Source organism: Osmia bicornis, chromosome 8 (assembly GCF_907164935.1).
Source record: "Osmia bicornis bicornis chromosome 8, iOsmBic2.1, whole genome shotgun sequence".
Classification (NCBI taxonomy): domain Eukaryota; kingdom Metazoa; phylum Arthropoda; class Insecta; order Hymenoptera; family Megachilidae; genus Osmia; species Osmia bicornis.
The window spans coordinates 8,007,389-8,028,917 of record NC_060223.1 but is presented as its reverse complement, the minus strand read 5'-3'; the positions used below and the strand labels follow the sequence as shown (position 1 = coordinate 8,028,917).

The 21,529-nt window shown below is 34.5% G+C and overlaps 2 protein-coding genes across 6 annotated transcripts in view; one reads left to right on the top strand and one right to left on the bottom strand.

The window, feature by feature from the left end:
* Positions 1–21,529, top strand: part of LOC114878085 — a 49,701-nt gene that overhangs the window by 4,325 nt on the left and 23,847 nt on the right. The gene's annotated exons all lie outside the window — the stretch shown is intronic.
* Positions 1–21,529, bottom strand: part of LOC114878086 (calexcitin-2) — a 31,829-nt gene that overhangs the window by 3,002 nt on the left and 7,298 nt on the right. The window contains exons 1-6 of one of the 2 annotated variants that reach the window (XM_029191488.2): positions 4,456–4,528; positions 3,922–3,988; positions 1,086–1,138; positions 893–1,012; positions 554–668; positions 83–180 (exon numbers count right to left, since the gene is read on the bottom strand). In XM_029191488.2, coding sequence (XP_029047321.1) covers positions 83–180; positions 554–668; positions 893–1,012; positions 1,086–1,138; positions 3,922–3,979 — 444 coding nt within the window. In that variant the 5' untranslated portion in view covers positions 3,980–3,988; positions 4,456–4,528. Of the gene's footprint in view, positions 1–82; positions 181–553; positions 669–892; positions 1,013–1,085; positions 1,139–3,921; positions 3,989–4,455; positions 4,529–21,529 lie in introns of those variants that run through there. The other variant, XM_029191487.2, reaches the window with a different exon arrangement.

Below are 21,529 nucleotides of genomic sequence, written 5' to 3'. Positions count from 1 at the left end.
AAAGAGGAATAGTTTGATGGAATTAGTGTCCCACGGGTGAGGGTGTTTTCGTGTAACTGTGTTAATTATAATTTACGCTTACCACCCCTAGTTTTTTGAAAGCATCCCTGGCCTCGGTTTCAGCCACCCCGTGATATCTGCACACGTTGCAGAATTCGTTCTCGTCGATCGATTTGTCACCTGAATTAACAATAACGATACATTCTTTGGTTAATTAGTAATTTCGTTAACGTTTTAATCGATTTCTGGAAAATTTATTTATTGAATCGGTATGCTTTCTTCGGGTGGTATTATATTAAGGGGGTGCATGAAATTTTCTTTTTTAATTGATTTTCTAATCAGTTATGTGCCATCTGAAAATGCATTATGTGCAGTGTAACCTTGGTGCATTGTGCTGCATTGCATTTGTAATATTTTGAAGCTGTGTTCGGTTGTGTTCTCAGTGAGAAATCGTAGAAAGTTTAGTGAACTTAGCAAACTTAGGAAATTATCAAAGAACAATGCAGCGAAAATTTTCCATTGTTCTGAGAAATTGAAAGTATAATAAGCTTACCAGATGCATCGAATAACTGGAACGTTAAAGTCATGTATGTTTGTTGCCATTCGGATGGGTTCGATGGATTTTTTGCGTATTCTTCCCACAGTGAAAACCATTCATCTCGGCTAACCTGAAAAATATAACCGGAAACTAAAATTCCTGAGTAAAAATATCGTTTGATTGTATTTCTGAAATTTACACGGGGATCGAAATGAAATAACAAGCGGGTGTAATTGAATGTGGAATTAAAATATTAAATTTTCAAAATTTTAGAATTTTGTCAGGGTACCATGTCCACCCTGGTCTCTGCCAGTGTTAAAATATTTTTCTACATAAATTTTCAAAATTTGTTACCTGGCCATCTTGGTCTGTATCAGCTCTTGACCTCAAACCCTCCCACATTTTCAGTAAATTTTCTTTTATACTTAGAGCTTTGGGATTGTCAGCACTCCATCCTCTATTTTCATTGATTCGCTATAACAGAAAAAAGAAATTATTCATATCATTCTTAATGAAAAAGAAAATAGCACATTCTTCTACAACTTACTTGTATAGCAAGATCGAAATCCTTCCTATCGATCGTGCCACTTTGATTGACATCTGGAAGCATTAAAAAAAAAAAGAAAAATTAATGATTAGTACAATGCCAAAAATGAGTATAATTCTATACGATTTTTTCGCGCAATTATTAAGCTCACTGAGAAATTGCAAATACTAAATAAGTAAAGATGCGAGTGAAGCTTGGCTGGTGTCCAAGGAAAGAAGTATAATCCCGGAGATAAATTGCGGCACGTCCAACATTATGTCAAGACGGTGTCAAAGGCATCATCCGCATTAAGTTCACGACGTTAACATTAAATGGTTGGTTTCGGCTACCATTAGCACCGTCAGCTTATCGCTCGGGTACGCGCCGATGATCGAAACAAAACCCTTCGGTGGTCGCGTTCAAGCTTCGGTGGAAAGCTTTCCACGGGGAAAAGGGGCTCGATCACGTAGGCAAAACACGTGACAAGGAATCGATGTAATGAAATATGGGCGTGAGTCAGGTGTTGGTGGGCAGAGGGATGGAATTTTGGCCTGTATCCAGCGAGAGAGCTGTGCGCAAGATTTCGCGACGGACCCGTTCGAAAAGACGAGCCCTCGTCGATCGTGCCATTCATTCTTCGACGACAAGGTCGTCGTCGTCGTCGTTTGAATCGGATGTCATTAATTTTCGCGACTCGACCCAATTTTCCTGGCTCACTCTGCTACGACTTTTCTTCTTCATTCAGGTGTCTATCCCTCCACCCTCTCGGATCCCGAGACTTCCTGTTTGTCAATTGTCGTTTTCACAATGAATCCTAAGACTTTGGTTAATTTGGTTCAAATATTTATTTCAGAAGGTTGTCGTTAATTCGTGCTTTGAGAATTCCTTGCTCGAAAGAAAATTTTTCAAAATTTTCCAGAGATATTATCAATAAATATGGATTATTATAAAAGGTTATAGAAAAATAGGTGGCCAAACTTTGTTAGCTTTTTCTACTTCCCCTAAGGAAGATAAAAGGTCGTATAAACATAGATCCGGAAGTGCGTCCTTTCTGAAACGCAAACACTTTTCCTCTGTAGAGAAACTTCGAACTTGTATACTTTCAAAAATATGTGGAAAGTATATTATGTGGCTTCTTCTGTCAAAGAACCTCCCACCCACTCTTGTACTAAATTTGGTGCAATCGCCATGAGATTTCTTTTCGTCTGATCATAATTTGATCATCCACTGTAGTAAATGCAGGCTCGAAACACGTGCGATCATTTATAAGCTTGAATGACAAGCGGAGATTCCACGATTTACCTAACGTCGTTCACGGCATTCTCTGGGTCACGGTGAAATACCGTATCGACGGCGAAGAACAGCCCTGTGGGATATGTTTAGCAGCCGATCGACGGTCAAAGAAGGAAAGAAAGTGAGGGGCTAATGAGGTCCGCCAAGCGTGTACACGCCTGTGACCTCCATGCTTCACACGAACAAGCTCGGGCTGCTAGCATCGCATATACTGTTAACGCAGTTCTCGATGCACACCTGTTCACATCTACCACTCTATTCGTAAGTTTCGTTCGTTAATTACGCGTAATATTTACGCCAGCCTATTATTCATGCCCGTGATACTTTCGCGACGCGTGGCGTTGACAAATTAAAAGTACTATGAAATAAAACTTGCGATGCATCGATTTGAAGCTTAAGATTTAACGAAAATAATTGTGCAAACGTTTCCTTGATATCTTTAATATTATTTTATACACCTGAAATTTTATAAGTATCCTAGTATTTATGAACCGCAATGTGCATCGAGGATACTTGCCAAACCGCGCGACAAAGATGTCCTGTAACTGACGTTTCTCTCGAATGCGCGCACAAGCCACAAAACTGCATCCAACTTGTATGAATGATTGCCCCTGTACACAGATGCATCTATGCGAAAGATACGCGCACATAAACAGGAACGTGTAATTTCACCAGCAGCAAGACATCCCCCTTTAACCGCATCCATTGTTTATCTGTTCTTGTTCCATACCATAAATAGGTGTCCGAGGTTGGCTCACTTTTAGCCGACTGGCCAACACATAGGTGCCATAGAGAGACCGAACAAAACGCCTCCCTGTACAACCTTGATTCCGTTTTCAACCCCCGAAAAAAATACCCAAGGGGATGATGACGACCACCCTACACAGGATGGTCGGTATTTCATTTCACTGGAAGGGAGTATCGCTGGCGGTCGGTTCACGCGATAGCCTCGAAAAGGAAGGACCGAAAGTGGAATAAGATTGTTGGCGCTGGTTCGAAGAAGAGCACGTTAGAATCGAGGGAGAGAACGGCAATCAGTTTTGCTATTTCGTTACCAAGCGACTGGCTCCTCCACTTCTCGGGAAAAATACTGGCCAACTGGCGATGAAAGCTCGCCGTATCGGGACTAGAATGATGGCTAAGGATGTTCGTTCGAGTGAACACCGGAGATAACGTTCTTGGGACAATTAGGAGTCGTTGAGGGTACCGAAGTAATTGGCACGGAATCGGATTACCCGGAATGTTAACAGCAATGCTGACCATTCGGTTGAAAATGTTCTTTATGTACCCGAAGATGTTGCTAAGGATAACGTGATTTTTCCTCCGAAATTGAGGAATTCGATTAAAGCCGAGAGTAAGTGGATATATCATTTGCCAGTAGAGAAAATTGCTTGAGAAATTTTTCAGAAGATAAAATTTCAGAAGAATTTTAAAGCTACCGCAATGTTTTTAAAATTGTAAGGTGAAGAATAATTACGTTAATTAACTACTATTGTACACATGTACGACTATCAATGATACATATACAGCAATATTAAATTTAAAAAATAAATCTTTTACTCACCGAAGAAGGTGTTGAAAACGTAGAGTAACTTCTTTTTACGGAACTCTGACAGTGACATCTTGTTAATCTGTAACATAGAGAAAAAAGGGGGGTGTATAGCGTGCTCGTATATCCATGGTGTTAATATTCATTTTCGATCGAATGACGATCAGGGTCGATTGTCTCGTCCGACCGACCCTTATTTTATCTCGCCAGTAAAAAGTAATCGTGGCTTGCTTTTATCGAGCTGCTTTGTACATCACCTCGATATTTACAAGGACGTCGTGAAGACACAAAGTCAGCTTAATTCAGGTAGACGGACAGGTGTTCAATGTTAAATCGTCACCTTTACTTACTAATTAATTCTGTCTTTTGTATCTTTCCAACTGAAGATTTATTTTATAATTAACAAGAATTGATTCTTCTTGAGAAAATAAATGAAAAATATTTTAATATATTTTATTCGTCAAGTCATCAATTGATGAATGTTATGAATTAATCAAATTAAAAAGACACCACATAAAAATTACACAACTTCTCGTCTATTATCCTTACATTTGTTGGAGGTAGAAATTTGGAAAAAGATGTTCTCTTATGCTGTAAACCAAACGACTAAATTATCTGTGCCAGATGTAACCCTTTATATAATAAGATTTAAAAGGTTTTCCTTATCGAAGATAAGGTGTATATTTGAGTGTTTAATGACGCAAATTTCACGGTAATTCCACTGTAGATGTAATTTAAAATGCTTATAAACATCAGAAATGTATTGTTACTGGGAACGTGACGTAAATCTATTCAAGTGATTCAGATTCTCTTCTTTTTATCACTTATACAATCTATTCTTTGCAGTAGGTTATTAATTATAGAGTCGTGTCAAATTTGTACAATGGTAATTCCATTTTATTAATAGCTTGAATCCTTATTTCATTTCTGACGTATTTAGAAAATCCGTACTCCTCCTTTTCTGTTTAGTTTGCAATTAATTTAAGCGAGACAAATAATTATCTGTTCCAATATTTGACATAGAATTTTAGAGAATTATTTAATGTAATTTCTCAGACATGCAAAGATTAATAAATAAGTTTTGCATCGAAGCAGAAAAGGAGAACAGCTCTCGTACTCAACGTACAACTATTAATCGTCATTTCATCTACGATAAATATGAAATAATAACATGTAATCATTAGTGATAGCAATCGATTCGAGGGAGTTACTTTCAAGAAAGCCATTGCCAACATTGTAATCAGTAACAGTATCATTACGCGTCAAGGTGAATGTTGACGTCAATCTTCAAAGTGGTTAACATCATAGAATAATCTTTTCATTTCTCGGTTCGGTTAGTCGACGATATTAACAAGAGAAAAAGTGAATGAAAATGTCTACTATTTCTCTTTTATTTATTGTATAATCATCCCATTAAATCGACAAGGTCTATGAATTACGATCAGTATACTCGCGATCGAATCGAGCTTCCCCAGGTAAAAATAAAATTCAACATTTTTCCGAGGCACCCGCTGTCAAAATGATCCAAATAATCTTACACACTTTCAATTTTCCCTTTTCCTATCTTCGACGCTGAACTTGTTAAAAATGAAAGTAAGATCGAAAGGATTGTTCTCTATAAAAGCTTCTTTCAGTATTCTATTACCTTCACGCGTCCATTCTAATCAATAACCCGTTCATTCGAGATCCGTGATAAAAATTCCAAAATAATAGAGCCGATGAAATAACGTAGGAAAATTCGATAACAACGGGAAATAAAGTTTTTCGTTAAAAACTTTTAACGGTTATCGCGAACCGATAAAAGCTTTCAACACTGCCTACGTAACTAGAATAAACTAGGATATAGATGAAAACAAAATATATATAAAGCGATAAATTGGTTACGCTTAAAATTCGGCAACATCTGGCCAGATAACGCAGTCTGCCAGGCAATATAGAGATGCAAAGATCTAGAGTAAAGCTTTAAGTCTATTGTTTCTACCAACACTATGGACAACCTCGATTCCCTTGCCATCTAAAATACACGCGAAACCTTGCAACCTCGTTATCTCCTGCTGCCAATATATCAACCTGTCAATACTCAAAATATTCTGTATAGATTTGACGAGATACCAGATATGGTTTAATAAAAACGTTCACAATGAAGCGAGTTTGCAAGTGTACGAAGTTGCGATGTATTTATAATAGTCACATTAAGGATTAGTGATAACAGAATCGAGCGACGAAATTAAGTTAATCAAACTGCAGAAGCAGTTTACTGATGAACTTCGTTTCACTGCGTTTCTCTGAATGGCTAGTTTGTAGTGTTTCAAAATTTCCACCTGGAGGGATGGTTTTAAATTCTTTAATCTCATTATCTCGTGCAAATATCACGGATATATGTACTGAAATAGAGAATTTTATTTTCGTGAAACCCGAGGAGACATCAATTTTGGGACATTTTACAATGTTTAATGTTTGAGCAAAAAATGCTGCTTCTATTTTTAGATTAGTACTATATATAATTTTGATAATGTGAGATAAAATTTATATCCTTATCATTTCTTGTTAATTTTCTGAAAAATTTTCGAGGTAGTTAGAAGAATTTAATGAACAAAATTATATTCTTATTATTCTCTAAATTTTTCCTATCAATTTCCCACAAAATTTTGAAGTTTAAAAGAATTTAGTAGATTATTAGATGGATAGGTATACTTTACATTTCTAGAGAGAATGTTAAACGGAAGTTATAAAGTTCAGGGCGCGAAATTTATTCACTTCACTTCCCCCATTTAAGATCCTGACACGTCCTGCGCAATATTCAGCTTGAAAAAATCGTCAAAGTGTAGATTAAAATTTTCTACCCTTCATTTCATTCGAAAGTAATGAATCATGAATTAATAATTGGCAATTAATGATTTCTTTTAGGTGTCCAATTCTACTGTCTGTATGAGCGTGTTAAATTCTTTAACGAGCTGAAGACATTTTTATGAAGTTCAATTGGAACTGAAGGGTTAATTTAGAAGTAGACATTTAATTAAAAACATCTTAGTTACTCGGGAAGACCTGTTCGCCACGTTGTAATGTTATCTCTGTATGAGAATAAATTTTGGATTAACCCTCAGACGGTAGAGCCTGGGTACTTGCTGACCCAGCAGACGAATGAAACCTTTTTATAATCATTTCCTTCCAACTTTAAGCTTCGAATTGATTAGCCATAAGTGGTATTTTGTAATACTTTTAAGTCGTTAATTGTTCAACTAATCTTAACTGGATTTTACTAAACTCTGAATTACACTATAAAAAGCGTTTGCAAAGGGTACTTCGTACAGTACACTTTTAGTTGCGATACAAAGCAGAGAGTTCATATCAGTTTTTATAACATTTCATTGTTATAAAACAATGCGCTCGGTGAAAGGTCAGGTGAGTAGTTTTATTTGACCAACATGAAGTGCATACTGAGAGTTACCAATAAAACAGCACCGCAATAGAGCTGTACTGAGTGCTGTGTCTTTTATTACTCGGCGTTTAAAAATTTTAATCACGATATTTAATGGTACTCATGAAAGCAAACAGTCCTATATCTATCCTCAAATAACTCTTTTATCCTATTCTCTTTACGAGAATATCGCGAGACTATTGCAGGAAATTGTCGTTGACTTAGGATTTATTTTGCACTTGAAGATGAAATTTTTGAGTCATTGTTATTCTGATTGTAGATATCTGTTTTATGGTATTAGATAAAATTATGATATTTTCACACCAAAAAATGGCTAAAATTGCTTACATGAAATTTAAGTGTGATAAAATGAATTTCAAGTGCAAAATAATAGAAGGATCTTGACGTTGTTTGAACCTAGAATTTTCCATTTTCATAATGCTATACGCTATAATTATCTGGACATTAGCGTTGATTGACGTTACAAGGCACACGCATTAACGTTTTCTTCGTCTCGGTGTATTTTCCTTGATGATTCATGGCGTCCTGTGACCTCTCTCTATCCCTGTATCGTGTTTTCTTTACTAGGTACACGCATATAAGGTAAGGTATACCTTGCGAGCGAACCTTTTGATCGTTGAGATTTTATTTTCCTAACGTATGCAAACCGCGTTACGAGTCGCTGGGAAATTGTGTTGGCATATACATATGTACCCTATTTCAACCCTTTTCAATAGTGACGTAAGAACGATTTCAACATTTATCTAACAAATTCATATAATTTATATAGAATGAGATTTATCTCTGTAAAAATTTATTTTATTTGCCTTCAAATCATTGTGAAAATCAGATACTTCATTTAGTTTTCGAAAAGGACCAAAAAGTGGCCATTTTAGATTAGATTTCTTCAAAATTTTAACCTTTAAATGGACTCTGACACAGACGAAGATAACAATTCATATGAAATTAGAGCAAAAGTTAAATGCACACGATACTGTGCGACATCTTTCATTTCAACAGAACTTTAATATCTTCACGCCATGGAACTGTATACATTTTCAAAACTGTCGGAGTTCTATTGCATTCTCTTAACTAAATTCTCAACTCGTCCCAGGCATGTTGCATTGAATTTATATTTAGTGAGTTGTAAGCTATCGCCGAGCAAATACTTTGCGCACTCTATTGTTTGCATTAATGTGCAAATTATGTTCAAATGCTTTAGTCTATGCATTGGTATATAAGCTTAATTTTGTAGGAATATGATAGAAACTTCTGGATAGAAATAATAAATTTTCTTCATTTAAAGGACAGTATTAATGTCGTGAGAAGGATGTATCATAAATTTTTAACCACAAAACCTCTATAAATTCTTCGTCTACCTTTCCAGATCATCCTGTATTTCCCATAGGAACGATTCAAGAATTCGATATTCTTGTAGATAAATTGTCGTAGGTGCTGAACGCGAACGAAAATATTGTAACATCCTCTATATTTACATTTTAATAATCTGACAAAAATTATGTGAAATTTTCCGATCGTATTCTTCCAAATTGCCAAGACAATTTTTCCAAAGGAAAAAGTAAAAATTCGTTTATCTAATGAATATACATTGGGTGCTTTTATTTTTAATTTTTTCGGGGAAACTTTCCGCTGTTTTGAATTGTAAATTTTACTCGGACGTGGTTGCTAAATTCGGAATATTTAATTCTATAACAAAAATTAGGTTAAATTTGATAAATCCTGAACGCATCGAGCCACCGACTAGCTTGCCTTTATGGTCATAATAGTTTGAGTAAATCTTTTAAAAATGCGAAAATTTAATAGTTGCAGTTTAAATAGTAATTACCTGTAAAGATCATAGGAAGAAAATTAAAAAAAAAATTAATTTACATACAAAATATGAGAAACATTTTCTGATTTATGCATTAATCGTGTGTAACAAGGCAGTTATATCTCCTGATCTTCTTTCACCGGGACGCTCTCAGGATTTAATTAAAATCACATTCAATTTTACGTGGAATGCGACCCTGTTATTGTCCAAATGATTCTATTGTCTTTTCAATTTCGTCGCGTTTGAAATTAGTGGATGAAACTTAAAATAAAGAAAAATTAAAAATATTACAAATTGAAAAGCCAAATATAAAGAAAATATTGATGGAGTATTCAAGTTTGAAATTCATATATTAATTAATATAATTAATTATTTATTCATTGTTTAATTCAATGTTCTTTGAAACAAGAGTTTCGTTGTGCAATTATATACCTATTTCAAATGTTTAACTTATTTCAACATAAATGTGAACAAAACGTGTATTAAATTTACTCTCAGTAGCAGGTTTATTTCGTGTTTGAAAATTTTCATAAAATATTAAAAGGGGTAGTTGCATTTAATACGACTGGCAGATATTTTTGTTTGAAAATTAATGTCACGGGTAATTTCCATGATATAAACGTCGATAAATACGATTTAACGAGAAAACTTTGCTGCAAAATTTGAACGTGGATATTTTTTTGCTCGCAATGAGTTTCCTGCGCGAGAAAAATAAAAAAGAAAATTAGTGGGACCGTGGTTATTCATTCTGAAATTTATCTTTGAAAAGTCCATTCAAGCTTATATTTCGTTACAGTGTTAATAAAATTGTGGAACAATAAATATTTAGCCTCTTATAAGTTTTATTTTGTTCCGTGAAAAGCTGCAATGTTTTGTAATCCATATCGGATCTGTAATCTTCGAAATGTTCGATAATAATCCCGGATTCAAAAATATATCAAGCTTTTTAATATGCATAAAATCAATGGTATTATACATGCACTGTCAAAATTTAATCATCAGAAAATTGCAAATAAAAATCATCATGAAATTTTAAATTTAAAATGTAAATTCAAATGGAATATTATTTTTAACATTTTTATTAAAATCTTCACTTTAATTAAAGTGAATTTTTCACGCTGTTAACCTGTTACAATATTTGTTAATTGCATTATTATTTATTAATCTATTATCTTTCATTGGCAACAGATATAAATTTAATAAATCAATTTCAACAACCGTAAATCAATATCTAATTATGCTACTAGTTAATTAAACATTTTATAACTCATTATCATGTGTGAATTATTAATAATTTCATGTTTATTATATAATGGTCCTACTTAATTTGCATGTAAAATTATATCTCTAAATGCTCACTCATAAATTATTATCGGCACAACTTGAATATTTATACGACTGGTAACACAAATTTTCGTTCTGTAAGTAATATGTCATTTTACGATGTTTTAATTACAGAATGAAATCGAAACTGATAACACACGTAACATTCTGACAATTCCATTTATTCGTTACGAGGCCATTATATCTTCCATCTCCCAGCAAATGCTCGTGATTATTGCAATTTCGTCCAACTGCATAAACTAAATTTCATTCCATTATCTGATGATTGTACAAGGGCGATTCAAACAGTTTCAGCAAAATTGTTGTAATCTTTCCTTTATCATAGACAATACCTTTGTTTTTCTCAAATACACCCACCAAGTAGATTTTCAAAAAACGAATCTGTATACTAAAGATTTGAATTTTCTTGACTAATCTGTGTTAAAATAATTTTCGAGAGAACAACATTTCTTATGGCATTTGTACGTTTGTATTTTGCAATCATTTCTCCTATTCGAGGGACAAATGAAGATTCAAACGCAAAGGCCTTCCTTGAAACGTTGGCAAAGGAATGAAAGTGCAAATTAAATTGCATCCCTGGAAGATAATAAAAAATACAGAAAGCCTTAGCGACCCACGATTCTCTCATACTCTAATTATTTCGATGGTGCCCCATTCTTTGCTGGGAGACATCGTCGTTAATAAAATACTTCTGTCTTCTTTTATCAAACAATGTTTTACAAACTACCTGTCGAGAAAGGAAATGCAAAAAAAGGCTCTAATGGTCATTAATGATCGTGCAACTAAATAAACATTAAGCAATTTCATTTCAAAATTGGAATGCAACAATGGATGTCCTGGAATTCTTTCTTTAAACAAGTTATACCATGGATTTATTGAAGGTGTTTCTTTACTTTTCTTGTTTGGTTTCATATCGAAACAAATGGATCCAATCTGCAGTGTGAATTAATCGATTGCAATCAGAATTGAATAATTTTTCATTTTTCTGAGTTATCGGAATAAATTCTTCGCGCAAACGTAGTCGAAATGATTATCGCGAAATTTGTATTGCACAATTATCAATTATTTAATCAGATAATTATTCGTGTGGATTTAGTGCCTTACGATACATAGAATGGTCTAACCACGTGCAAAATTTGAGTGAAATCTGTGACGCAAACGTCACGCGCTTCTCTCGCTAAATGAATTAAATTACAGGATTGACGTGTTCCATGCGTCACGAGTGAAGCATATTGAGCATTTATAAGATCAAGAGAAAACGAAGGTAATTTATTTATCAATTACCGCGTCCTTTATTCAGTACATTCTGACGCGTTCAATTCTTCTCGAATCAACCCTTTTGTATTCCGTTGAAGAGTAAGAATAATAACATTGCAATTGTTTGCAATTGAAAGCAGTATATTCCGATTACGGGTAAAGAATTTGACGGCGATTACTTGTACGGAAATCTTTGTCGGCCATTAAGAATTGAAAGTTGTTTGCACGAAGCGTTCGTGATATTGACAGCCTGGCAGTTACAAAATTGGAAGACTGCGAAACTTTGCAATTACTAGTTTCCGCCAAGATTGCTGATAACTAATGATGTGACGTTTCGCAGGAAAAATAAGATTCTTCCGGAAGGACGTTTATGTGGACATTTTGATAAATTCTAACAGTAATTATACTTTATTACTCTCCGGCTAGTGAAGGTTGGTTGTTATAAAAGAAAACGCTAATTGCAGCTTAATGAATATTAATGACCAGAGAATAATTATTTTAATGAATTACAAATTCTGTTAAATAAAGTGGGTACTTCGATAAAAGAAATGATTATTTTAACATTTTAATATTTTGGGGGAATGGGGTATAGGAGGAGAGTTCTCCACCTTACCCAGCAAGATTTCCAAATTTTTCCTTTCAATATCATCAAGTTCGAAGTTTATAATGTAATTAATCTTTGAAATTGTAATAATATTAAATCATGCATCGTTTGTCGCGTAACGAGGCAAGCTGGCAACAGCAGCAGCGATTACATAGCACGTGCACGGCTCCCTTAGTCCGCTTAAGAAGCTTACTAAATTACGGTTCATGATTCGTGCCGTTTATCCGCGCGAACGATGCCTTGCCGGCTCTACGATATCGTGAAACCCCGAAGAATACTCTGCGAAACTGCCACGCGGATTCTCTTTTCGTCGGTACCTAGGCGACAGCTGCAGAAGATTTACGTGCAAACGAGCTCTAACGATTTCAGCTGACTCCTTTCGAACTTTCTTCGATTCACCGTCACTCGACGCACCGGGAAATGGGATTGTCCCTTATTTTTGCGATTAATGATAGTTCCCGTTTGCATGCATTATTCCAGTCGTAGTCTGACTTTTAACCTCGTAGTGTTTGATCGTGTACCAAAAGTATTGTATTTCCCAGGAGAAGGTCCGCGTTCTCACCTTGATCAGAAAAATGAGGGTCGGTATTTTAAGGGTACGTAGATGGAGGATTGTTACTTTATTTTTCTTTTTCTAACCTTTTTGGAGACCTTTCTATTATAGTCATTAGGGTTTTAAAGAGGGACTACTTTCAATTTTTTCAAATTCTTTGATAAAGATTTCATAATAATCCTTTGGATCGTGACATGTTTGCAATTTCTAAGATTGATGCTTTATTCGTTATATCCTTAGTGGTTGCCAGCATATTATTATGTCTATTTCTTAGTCGTTGGATAACGTAAGGTTGTGCATTAAATTTCCCGTTCATAATGGCTGATATAATTTCTTTTCGCCGAGGTCATCTGATAAATAAGATTTATGCAAGGATCTTATCACAACGACTGATACGAACCACCGTATTATCGTTGAATAAGTTCAAATAATACTGAGTAGGTAATTCGAAAAAATTTATATTTTAATTTTCATTCTCTACATTTTCTACATCTACAATTTTAGAAAATTGAAACGTGATATAATATTTCACCCAGCATTGATCATAAAAGATTGTCGTTTAATTGTTCAAAGCTTGGAAGCTGTCGATGCTTTGGAAACTTGAATTAATTCCGAATAAAAAGCAAAGCCGTGGCAGGAAACTGGGTAGATAATTAGCAATGCGCAAGCTTCTAATTTCGGCTAGTTGTCATCGTTGAAGAAATTAGCTAGCCAGAAATTAACTAGCCAAACCGACTGGAGAGTTTCGTTACTCGCATGAAGTACGAACAGCAAGTACCCTTATTCAATTATCTCGCTCGATTGCGTTTCGTCAGCTGATACACTTTCAGGTTGAAATTCGCAATCTAACTTTTCGCGAAACTTACGCGAATCGCCGCGGAAGAAAAGTCGCTCGCACGTTGATGAGTTTAATTGTCTGCGATAAAGGGAAGGCACTAGAATAGCTTCACGTTTTATGGTTGAAGGTGTCACCATATCCACTATAAAATTGTATCATTATTTTCCAGCTAAATTGGCTGACGTAAAATGTCCTCTTGTTAAAATACTGATCACGTTTCAGTCATTGTAGACTCGTATAAATTTTACTGAATTTCTTTCCTTTTTTTTCAGTAACAGTTAATCGGAAAAAAATACAGTGTACCTTGGAAAAGATAAAAGAGAAAGGGTATAAGTTTCTTTTCTAAAAAGAAGTGACTAGCTCGGAAGTGACTCAACGTTAAACTTAATCGAATTCAACATCCTCCAATTACATCCTCGAGCGACCTCTTATAAAAGTTACTCGCTCTCTACTTCGCTTTCAATTTTCTAATTTCCACGCGTTCCTCCTCCACGATCGATGGAAGTATTATCACTTACCGAGTGCTGGATCCTTAGAAATTATTAAAAACTTGACGTTTCCAATCATTAATAAAGCACATATCTACGTCTGGTTCAATTCTATTTCAGTCAAACTTTTTGTGTAAACTTTGGGAGTACGTTGATCTAATTAAAAAAAAAAGAGTTAATGAATTTGTGATTTGTTTGAGATTATTTAAACTTCGAACCGATGAAATTCCAAGAATATTCAAGCGGATTTTACTAAAGATTGAAAGGAATAAAACGCTGTCGGAGCTGGAAAATCCATTACTGTACATAATCCATGCGTTTACCTTTCTCGACTACCAATTCTTCGGTAATTTATTCAACGGCACGTTTGCAAAATTGCGTTGTTGTCCACGTTTGCATCGAACCTCTCTTTTATCAGAAAAAGAACGATCTCGTATGTAGAATTGCATATCTGTTTCTAAATCAGGTTTATTTTAATTATGCAAATTTATTGTACAGATTATGCTACTCTCTCAGTTCATTTATTTATAAATTTAAATGTTTCGTGTTACAGAATAGAGCAATTCGTGGAAAAATACATGTGAAAATGTAAAAATTTACCATATATCTTTTACTTCAACTGTTTATTTTTTTTTGTAAATTTGTACATCGTGTGATTCCTAAATTAGAATACATCCCTAAACCAGTGCCATAAAACATTTATGTTAATACCGAAGAAGTGGTGTCAGAAAGCGTATCTTAAAGGTGGATAAGATCTTCATAAATGTAGATACACATATCATAACTGTCAAACCCGACTACAAACGTAACTCAAACAAAAGGAATCTTCAAAGAAGCTATTTCTGAAGGTCGGTTTACTCTTGCTTTGTATAACCTTTGCGGAGATACCTCCGTTCAAGAAAAATATTTAAAATTTCAGCCCCTCAACCGAATTTTTCTTCTCGGTATTGTCGAAAGCCGTTTAAAAGAAGCTTATTTAGATCGATTCCTCAGAATCATAACAGAAACTTTCTTAACACTCTGACATCTACGACTTTCTTCAATTTTACATTTCCTTTTCCTTGTTTAAAACGTGGCTATGTTTTGACAGCTTTTGGTTTTTTCATTTTTACTCGATCCACCCATCTGTAATGCTCTCCATTTGGTCAAAATTACATAAAGATTGCGTGGACGGTATTTTTGCTTTCAACTGTTATATCTTCAACGCCAAATTAACCCTTTTACTGCAAAGGGCAGCTATAATCACGCATCGTTGAGCACTCGCTATGTAGAAGGGGTAACTACGGTCTCCCACTTTCCACTGTTAAGGGTGACAATAGTCACCCTTCGTTGAATGCTCACTGTGTGCTAAAAATGACCCGTTGTTTAGAAAAGAATAAGAAAAGGAGAGGTATAAAGTTGAATGCAATAAATAAAAATAAAATCTCTCGTTGTCATTGATGCTTAAAGGCGGTTTATCAAATTATTTGGAACTTAATCATAAATAAGCAGAAACTTTTAAAATTCTTTACGTTGATAAGCAAGATACGAGACGTACGTTTAACTGACGTATGTTCGCTGATAGGATTTACAGGAAAACGTAATGCATGAACGTTCTGGTGAGCTGATAATTATGCTAATCTCGATTATGGAGATAAAGCAGTCGGCGCCATTAATCACAATTCGCGGAACTGTGATACAGCCGAATTAACTGCTGTTTCGTTGAAAATAGATCCTAGAACACGCTAATTCTCGGAGAAATCCTCTTCAAACGACGAGTAAGTATTTGTTGCTAATTAGTTGCGAGTTTAGTTCAAACGCCATGTATATATGAATTTAGAAAATTGTAAAATCGATCGAGAAAGGGTGAAACTGCAACAATTAAACATTTAACCAGGTGGATACAAGATAGACCCAGTTGTAGTTGGAAAAGTTTCTTCTCTAGTCGGAAGTGTTATTGTTCCAGGATTCGAAATTAATTATTGGCGCCGTCACGATGTCTCCTCGGTCGCGATCCAACGAAAACAACTTTCTAAGCTTCCGTTGTGCATTGAAATCCCAGAGAGGATTTCTAAGCAATTGAAACTACGTCTAGCTGGTCGAGGCATAGCCTTCTGTGTTGTACATTGTTGTACAAACGAGCCGCAACCCTTGCAACAACCACCGGTCCCTGCACCTAATGATCGATCGAGGTATCTCGAACCAGCTTCGAGCCGTTAAATTAATCGGCCACCTTCAAAAACTAACTACCCTGTCCTTTGTACCTTTGTCGAGCCGACCGGTGTTCCTGACACAATACGGTAGTGACATTTTCTTAGCTGTTGTTGGAACATCATAGAATAAAAAGTAACGAGGGTAGGATTCGCGATCAAATTAGGCTTCCCTGGGGACAATGGTGGTATAAAAAAAAGCAGTAAATTCTCAAAATCTTAATTTTGACGATTAAATATTAAACTAATTTGTATCGCATTAGATGAGTGCAGGTAAACGCGTTAAAATATGCAAATGCCTAACTTAGAAGAAAATCCTATATCTGTCAATTGTGTTGGATCCAGACAGGGATAAAGGAGCAAGTAATTAGAGGCGAGAATATCGGTAGAGGAGCTACCTTTTTTGTTGTAGAGCGAATTATACAGAGATGAGGGAATTTGCATCTGACAATGAATGGTCTCGAGATATAATGCCTGCTCTTAGCCAGAGCTTCAGCTACTTGATGAAGCTTGAATTGATAATTAAATTATAGGCGTTTACGCAGGCATAAGATAATTGCATGCAAAATATCACTCGAAATAAGGATGAATGAATCAGTGATTTTACAAATTTTAAAAAGAGAGCCTTATTAAAGTTTACCACTTTGAAATTTTTTATCTTTTTTTGAAATTAGAGGGTAAAACTAAGGGTAGAATTAATTATAGATAGCTTCGAAAATAAAATTTTGTTTAAAAATAACTGACCATCCACCTCGATGTTTCAGAGTACGTTGAAGCTTGTTTAAAAAGCAGTCACTTCGATCATGAACCCTTTTTTTTATTAGTCATCAGTTTAATGTATAGAGAGTTTTCGAAACTTTTCAACCCTTGAAAATGAGTCATTAACTCTTCGAAACTAAAACCATTTTTAGTCAGAAGCAAACGATTTGAGTTGGGCTTTGTTAACTTTCTGTCCAACTATCTACTAAAGTACATCAGGCGTTTGAAGGTAGAGTGAATCTGGAATAAACACGAAGAAGTTCAGTTGCTTTCACAGGTGGTAACCATTTTTGTTAGGTCTTGAGAAGTTGAAATTCACCGGAACAGACTAAAAGTTTCCTGTTCCATTGTTTCATCAAAATCGTGAAACGAGTTGAAATTTGATTTTTGCAGAAGTGCAAATTAAATTTGCAGCTGACATATTTCATTAGTTCCATCTCTTTTAAAGATTTTTCTTTGAACTGTTATAGTATTACTTTGTACAAAAAATGTCCATTTTTCACTCTGTTAGTGAACGTGTTACGTCAACGTAGAACAGAAACGTAGGTACGTCAAAAATGTGTCATTCACTATGTCAAACGTCTGCGCTGACTGAACGTTGTTCATCTAGATTTTTTCCTGATGCTCGCAATTCTCTCTTCTCCAGTTTTCACTGTTCATCGATTTGACGTACTGTTGTTATTTCGAGAATATTTTTCCCACATTCAGCAGGACACAGAAAATGTTTGTTGGATTCGTGACACGACCATTCGTACCACTTAAAAATGGACACCGGTGTTGCTTTCAATAGCGCATTCTCTGTTCTCGTTTACCAGAGCGTCGAATGACAATGATACAACCACGCAACGACGAATTTCCTGCTTTAAATGCATTTCTACGTAAAGCGTTGCTTTGTCAGCGAACAAATGAGATGAAATCTATTTTTACAAAAGGATACATTAAATCAGAGTAGTTAATTAAAAATGTATATTTCGTCGGCTCTTTATAATGTTTAGATTATCAGTGATTAAAATTTACTCTGAAACGTATCACGAGAGTAATTGAATAATTAACGAGATCAATTGCTTTCCGTTTCGAACGTTCACATTCATTGTTCAACCCACGGTTTTTTTTATCACAAGCACAAAGTACAATAAAGATGGTCGAAGCACGTTACTCCATCCCTAGATTGCTTTTAATCTAATATTACACAGGCTTAAGAGCTTATTATGAATTCAATGTTCGTGATCGTCTGACATAGACTTGGATAGATTGGATTACAATTGCAGAGTATCTAACAAAGTTAACGTTACGTGTTTAGATAAATAATATAAATAGAATTATAAACAGAATTTTAAATAGAATAGAACAGAATTAAAATAAAATGTATATCTGAAACTTTGGCGCTTTTTAACATTCCAATTTATACTTTGTTTAAAACCGAGGTATTCGAGAAATTAGAAGTATCCACGGAATTCGCGATTCCAGCACTAGTCGGGTCATTATTTTAACATAAAATCCAGTACGTCGGACAAGGCATGTTTGTGAAAGCATTAATAATATTAGGTGCTCAGTATTTAGACGTTTATGATACATTTTCAAGCCTTTTGTTCGAATCTTGTTATGCCATTCCTTTAGAATATTCCTAAAAAAATTAAACAGTATTCAAACGATTTTAAGGATCAATAAGCGAAAAAAAGATCCTTTTGAAATTCTTGCCCGAAACGTGTGTAGCATGCCTTTGAATTTCACATATAGGTGAAATTATTTCGTGCATAACTGCGTGTGTGTCACACATTCTGTGTAATATCACCACCGTGTAAATATCAGCGCGACGTTTTGAACACAATTTACATCCGAATACGTCAAATAGTATTATATCAATTTGTCGGTGAAATTTCGGGTTTTAAATCGGCGTAAACTGCTGGCTAGCACGAACGTCGTTTTATTCGTGTTCGTATTTCAATTTTCCGAACAACTAGAGAGATCAGATTAAATCAAACATTCTTTTTTTTATCGGTAAACGCAGCTGAATCGTTATCGACCTATTCCGAGTAAATGAAAATTTGTTTATGCTTGTTTACTTGTGGCCATTCGATCGTTATGTCCTACTTTTTTTTTCATGAACTTTGATATTGTGTATAAATAAAACACTGATCAAATGTAAGAATATAATTTTTAATTGTAGCGATACAAAGAGTTCATTTGTGATTTGGTGCAAGAAATAAATAATCTTTTGTAAATTCTTATGTTTTTCACTATACAAATATCGTGTTAAATGTTCGATAATTGTCGACATAATTAAACGTAATTGTTTTAAAACGAGATAACCGTGTATAGGACGACGATGAAATTAATCAGGCTGGACGTTGCTAATTAGCGAAATTAAGCGTGTCCGATATATCGGACGACCGCAAAAAGGTTTAAACCTCGACATTGTACCGTATATTTAAATAGGTCCAAGAATTTTGATGACCGTCCGTTGCATTTATCAGGATATTACTGGTTGGCCAGCATTATCGATCGTCAGCGTTTAATTATTTTTAACTACGATGTTCACCAAGTCATTAATGCAGTATATAAAATCTTTCATCGTTGTTGGAACCATGAAGTGATGTGAGCATTGAAACCGATCAGATTATTATCTTAAATAACAACAGAATTTATCAATATTTGTTTGGATTAATGAAAATTTTTATATCCTTCTATGATTAAATTCAGTGTTCAGAGAAGAGGTCGTATTTTATTTTGTAAAACGTAGTAATCCGATAAATTAGTTGAGTCAAGAAATTGAGAAATCGCTACAGGAGCTAAGCAAACTGCAATTCGTCTGCTTAAATTCTGTGAACGCTACTGAAATCAAGTAATCGTGGAGTTTGATTAGTTTACATTAGATAGCTTAAACGTCACACCAGAGTTATTAGCTTTCCTCTTTCCTTTCCTAAATTTTAATATTTCATTTATTATTTTTATTTTTATTTTTTAATTCACTATGTTAAAATTATATAACAAAGTTAAATTTTCATCATTTTATCCTCCTATTTTCAATGGTATTCGTACAATTCGAGGAATTCTAATTTACAACACGGGGAAACAGGAAGCTACCTCATTAGTTGTAACAATTACTGAAGGCGAGTGGACATGAACTTTGAAGAACGGGTTATTAATGTCACTCTATGTGAATGAAACTATAGACAGCGCTGAATTTCAGTAACACTCAAACTACTAATGAAATTTCATTTGGATTACTGTAATTAAATGTTTCGACACTTCTACCTTGAGAATACCTTTCATTTATTTATTGCATGTCTGTAAAATTGCAAGATGACTTACTCACTTGATTGATTGAAACTGACTTGTATAATATGCGAATGATTTTCTCCTACTTTATTCAAGCTCGATAAGATAGAAGTGAGCAACACGTGTTCCGTTCTATATCCTTTTATCCAGGAAAGTTGTATAAGTTATCACACTAGATAAATGTCATCAGTCACTCGTAGCGAGTGTGATTCATAGATTGAAAAACAATGATTGATTCTCTGCTTTTGCATACCGAAAGTACGCCTTTATCTAGAGAAAAAGACACATTTGCAAAATGTGATCTGTGTAATAAATTACGATTTGATCAATGTTATTTGCTTACACTTTTGCTTTACCTTATGGTGTCTTTTATTTTTTTTAAATTCAATGTGTGTAATACAAAGAACTTTTATTAAACCTTTCATTTCTAGTCCGAATCGATTCAGTTGCGATATTAATTGCAAAATGCGTAGACGTGTATGCGTTAATATTACATAGGCTGATGCATTCATTTTCGTTACATGAAGCAGTAATCTGATAAATTCCCATATTCCATATCATATTTTAATTAAAGCAGTTTTCAGTTCATATTGATACGCATAGATTCGTATCATGTAATTAATATTACTTCGACAATGACAGAATTTTTATCTATTCGAATGTTTTTAAAATATTTCATAAATTTTATGTCATTTTATGTGATTTATATGTTTATAGATTATTTGATTTATAATTTAATTTTGTTATTTGGTAGAAATTAGTAAGCAGATTAGGAAGGAAATTGATCATCATAAATTATGCCTAATTATTTTTATTACAATATTTATTAAGGTGAGTCGAAGTTTTTACTTTTCCCTCTTCATCGTTTCATAATTACACTTTTGTTTTATGATCCACTAAAAGCAGGACCGTAAATTCATAATGAACAAACTTTTTCTGGAAATTACAATTTTCTTAATTAGTCGCTCTTCAAGCTACCCCGAACATGATTGATTTTTCTTCAAAATTAAAGTATGGGCTGAGCTTAAACCTTTCAACACTTTGGAGTTCCTTGGTTTCAGAC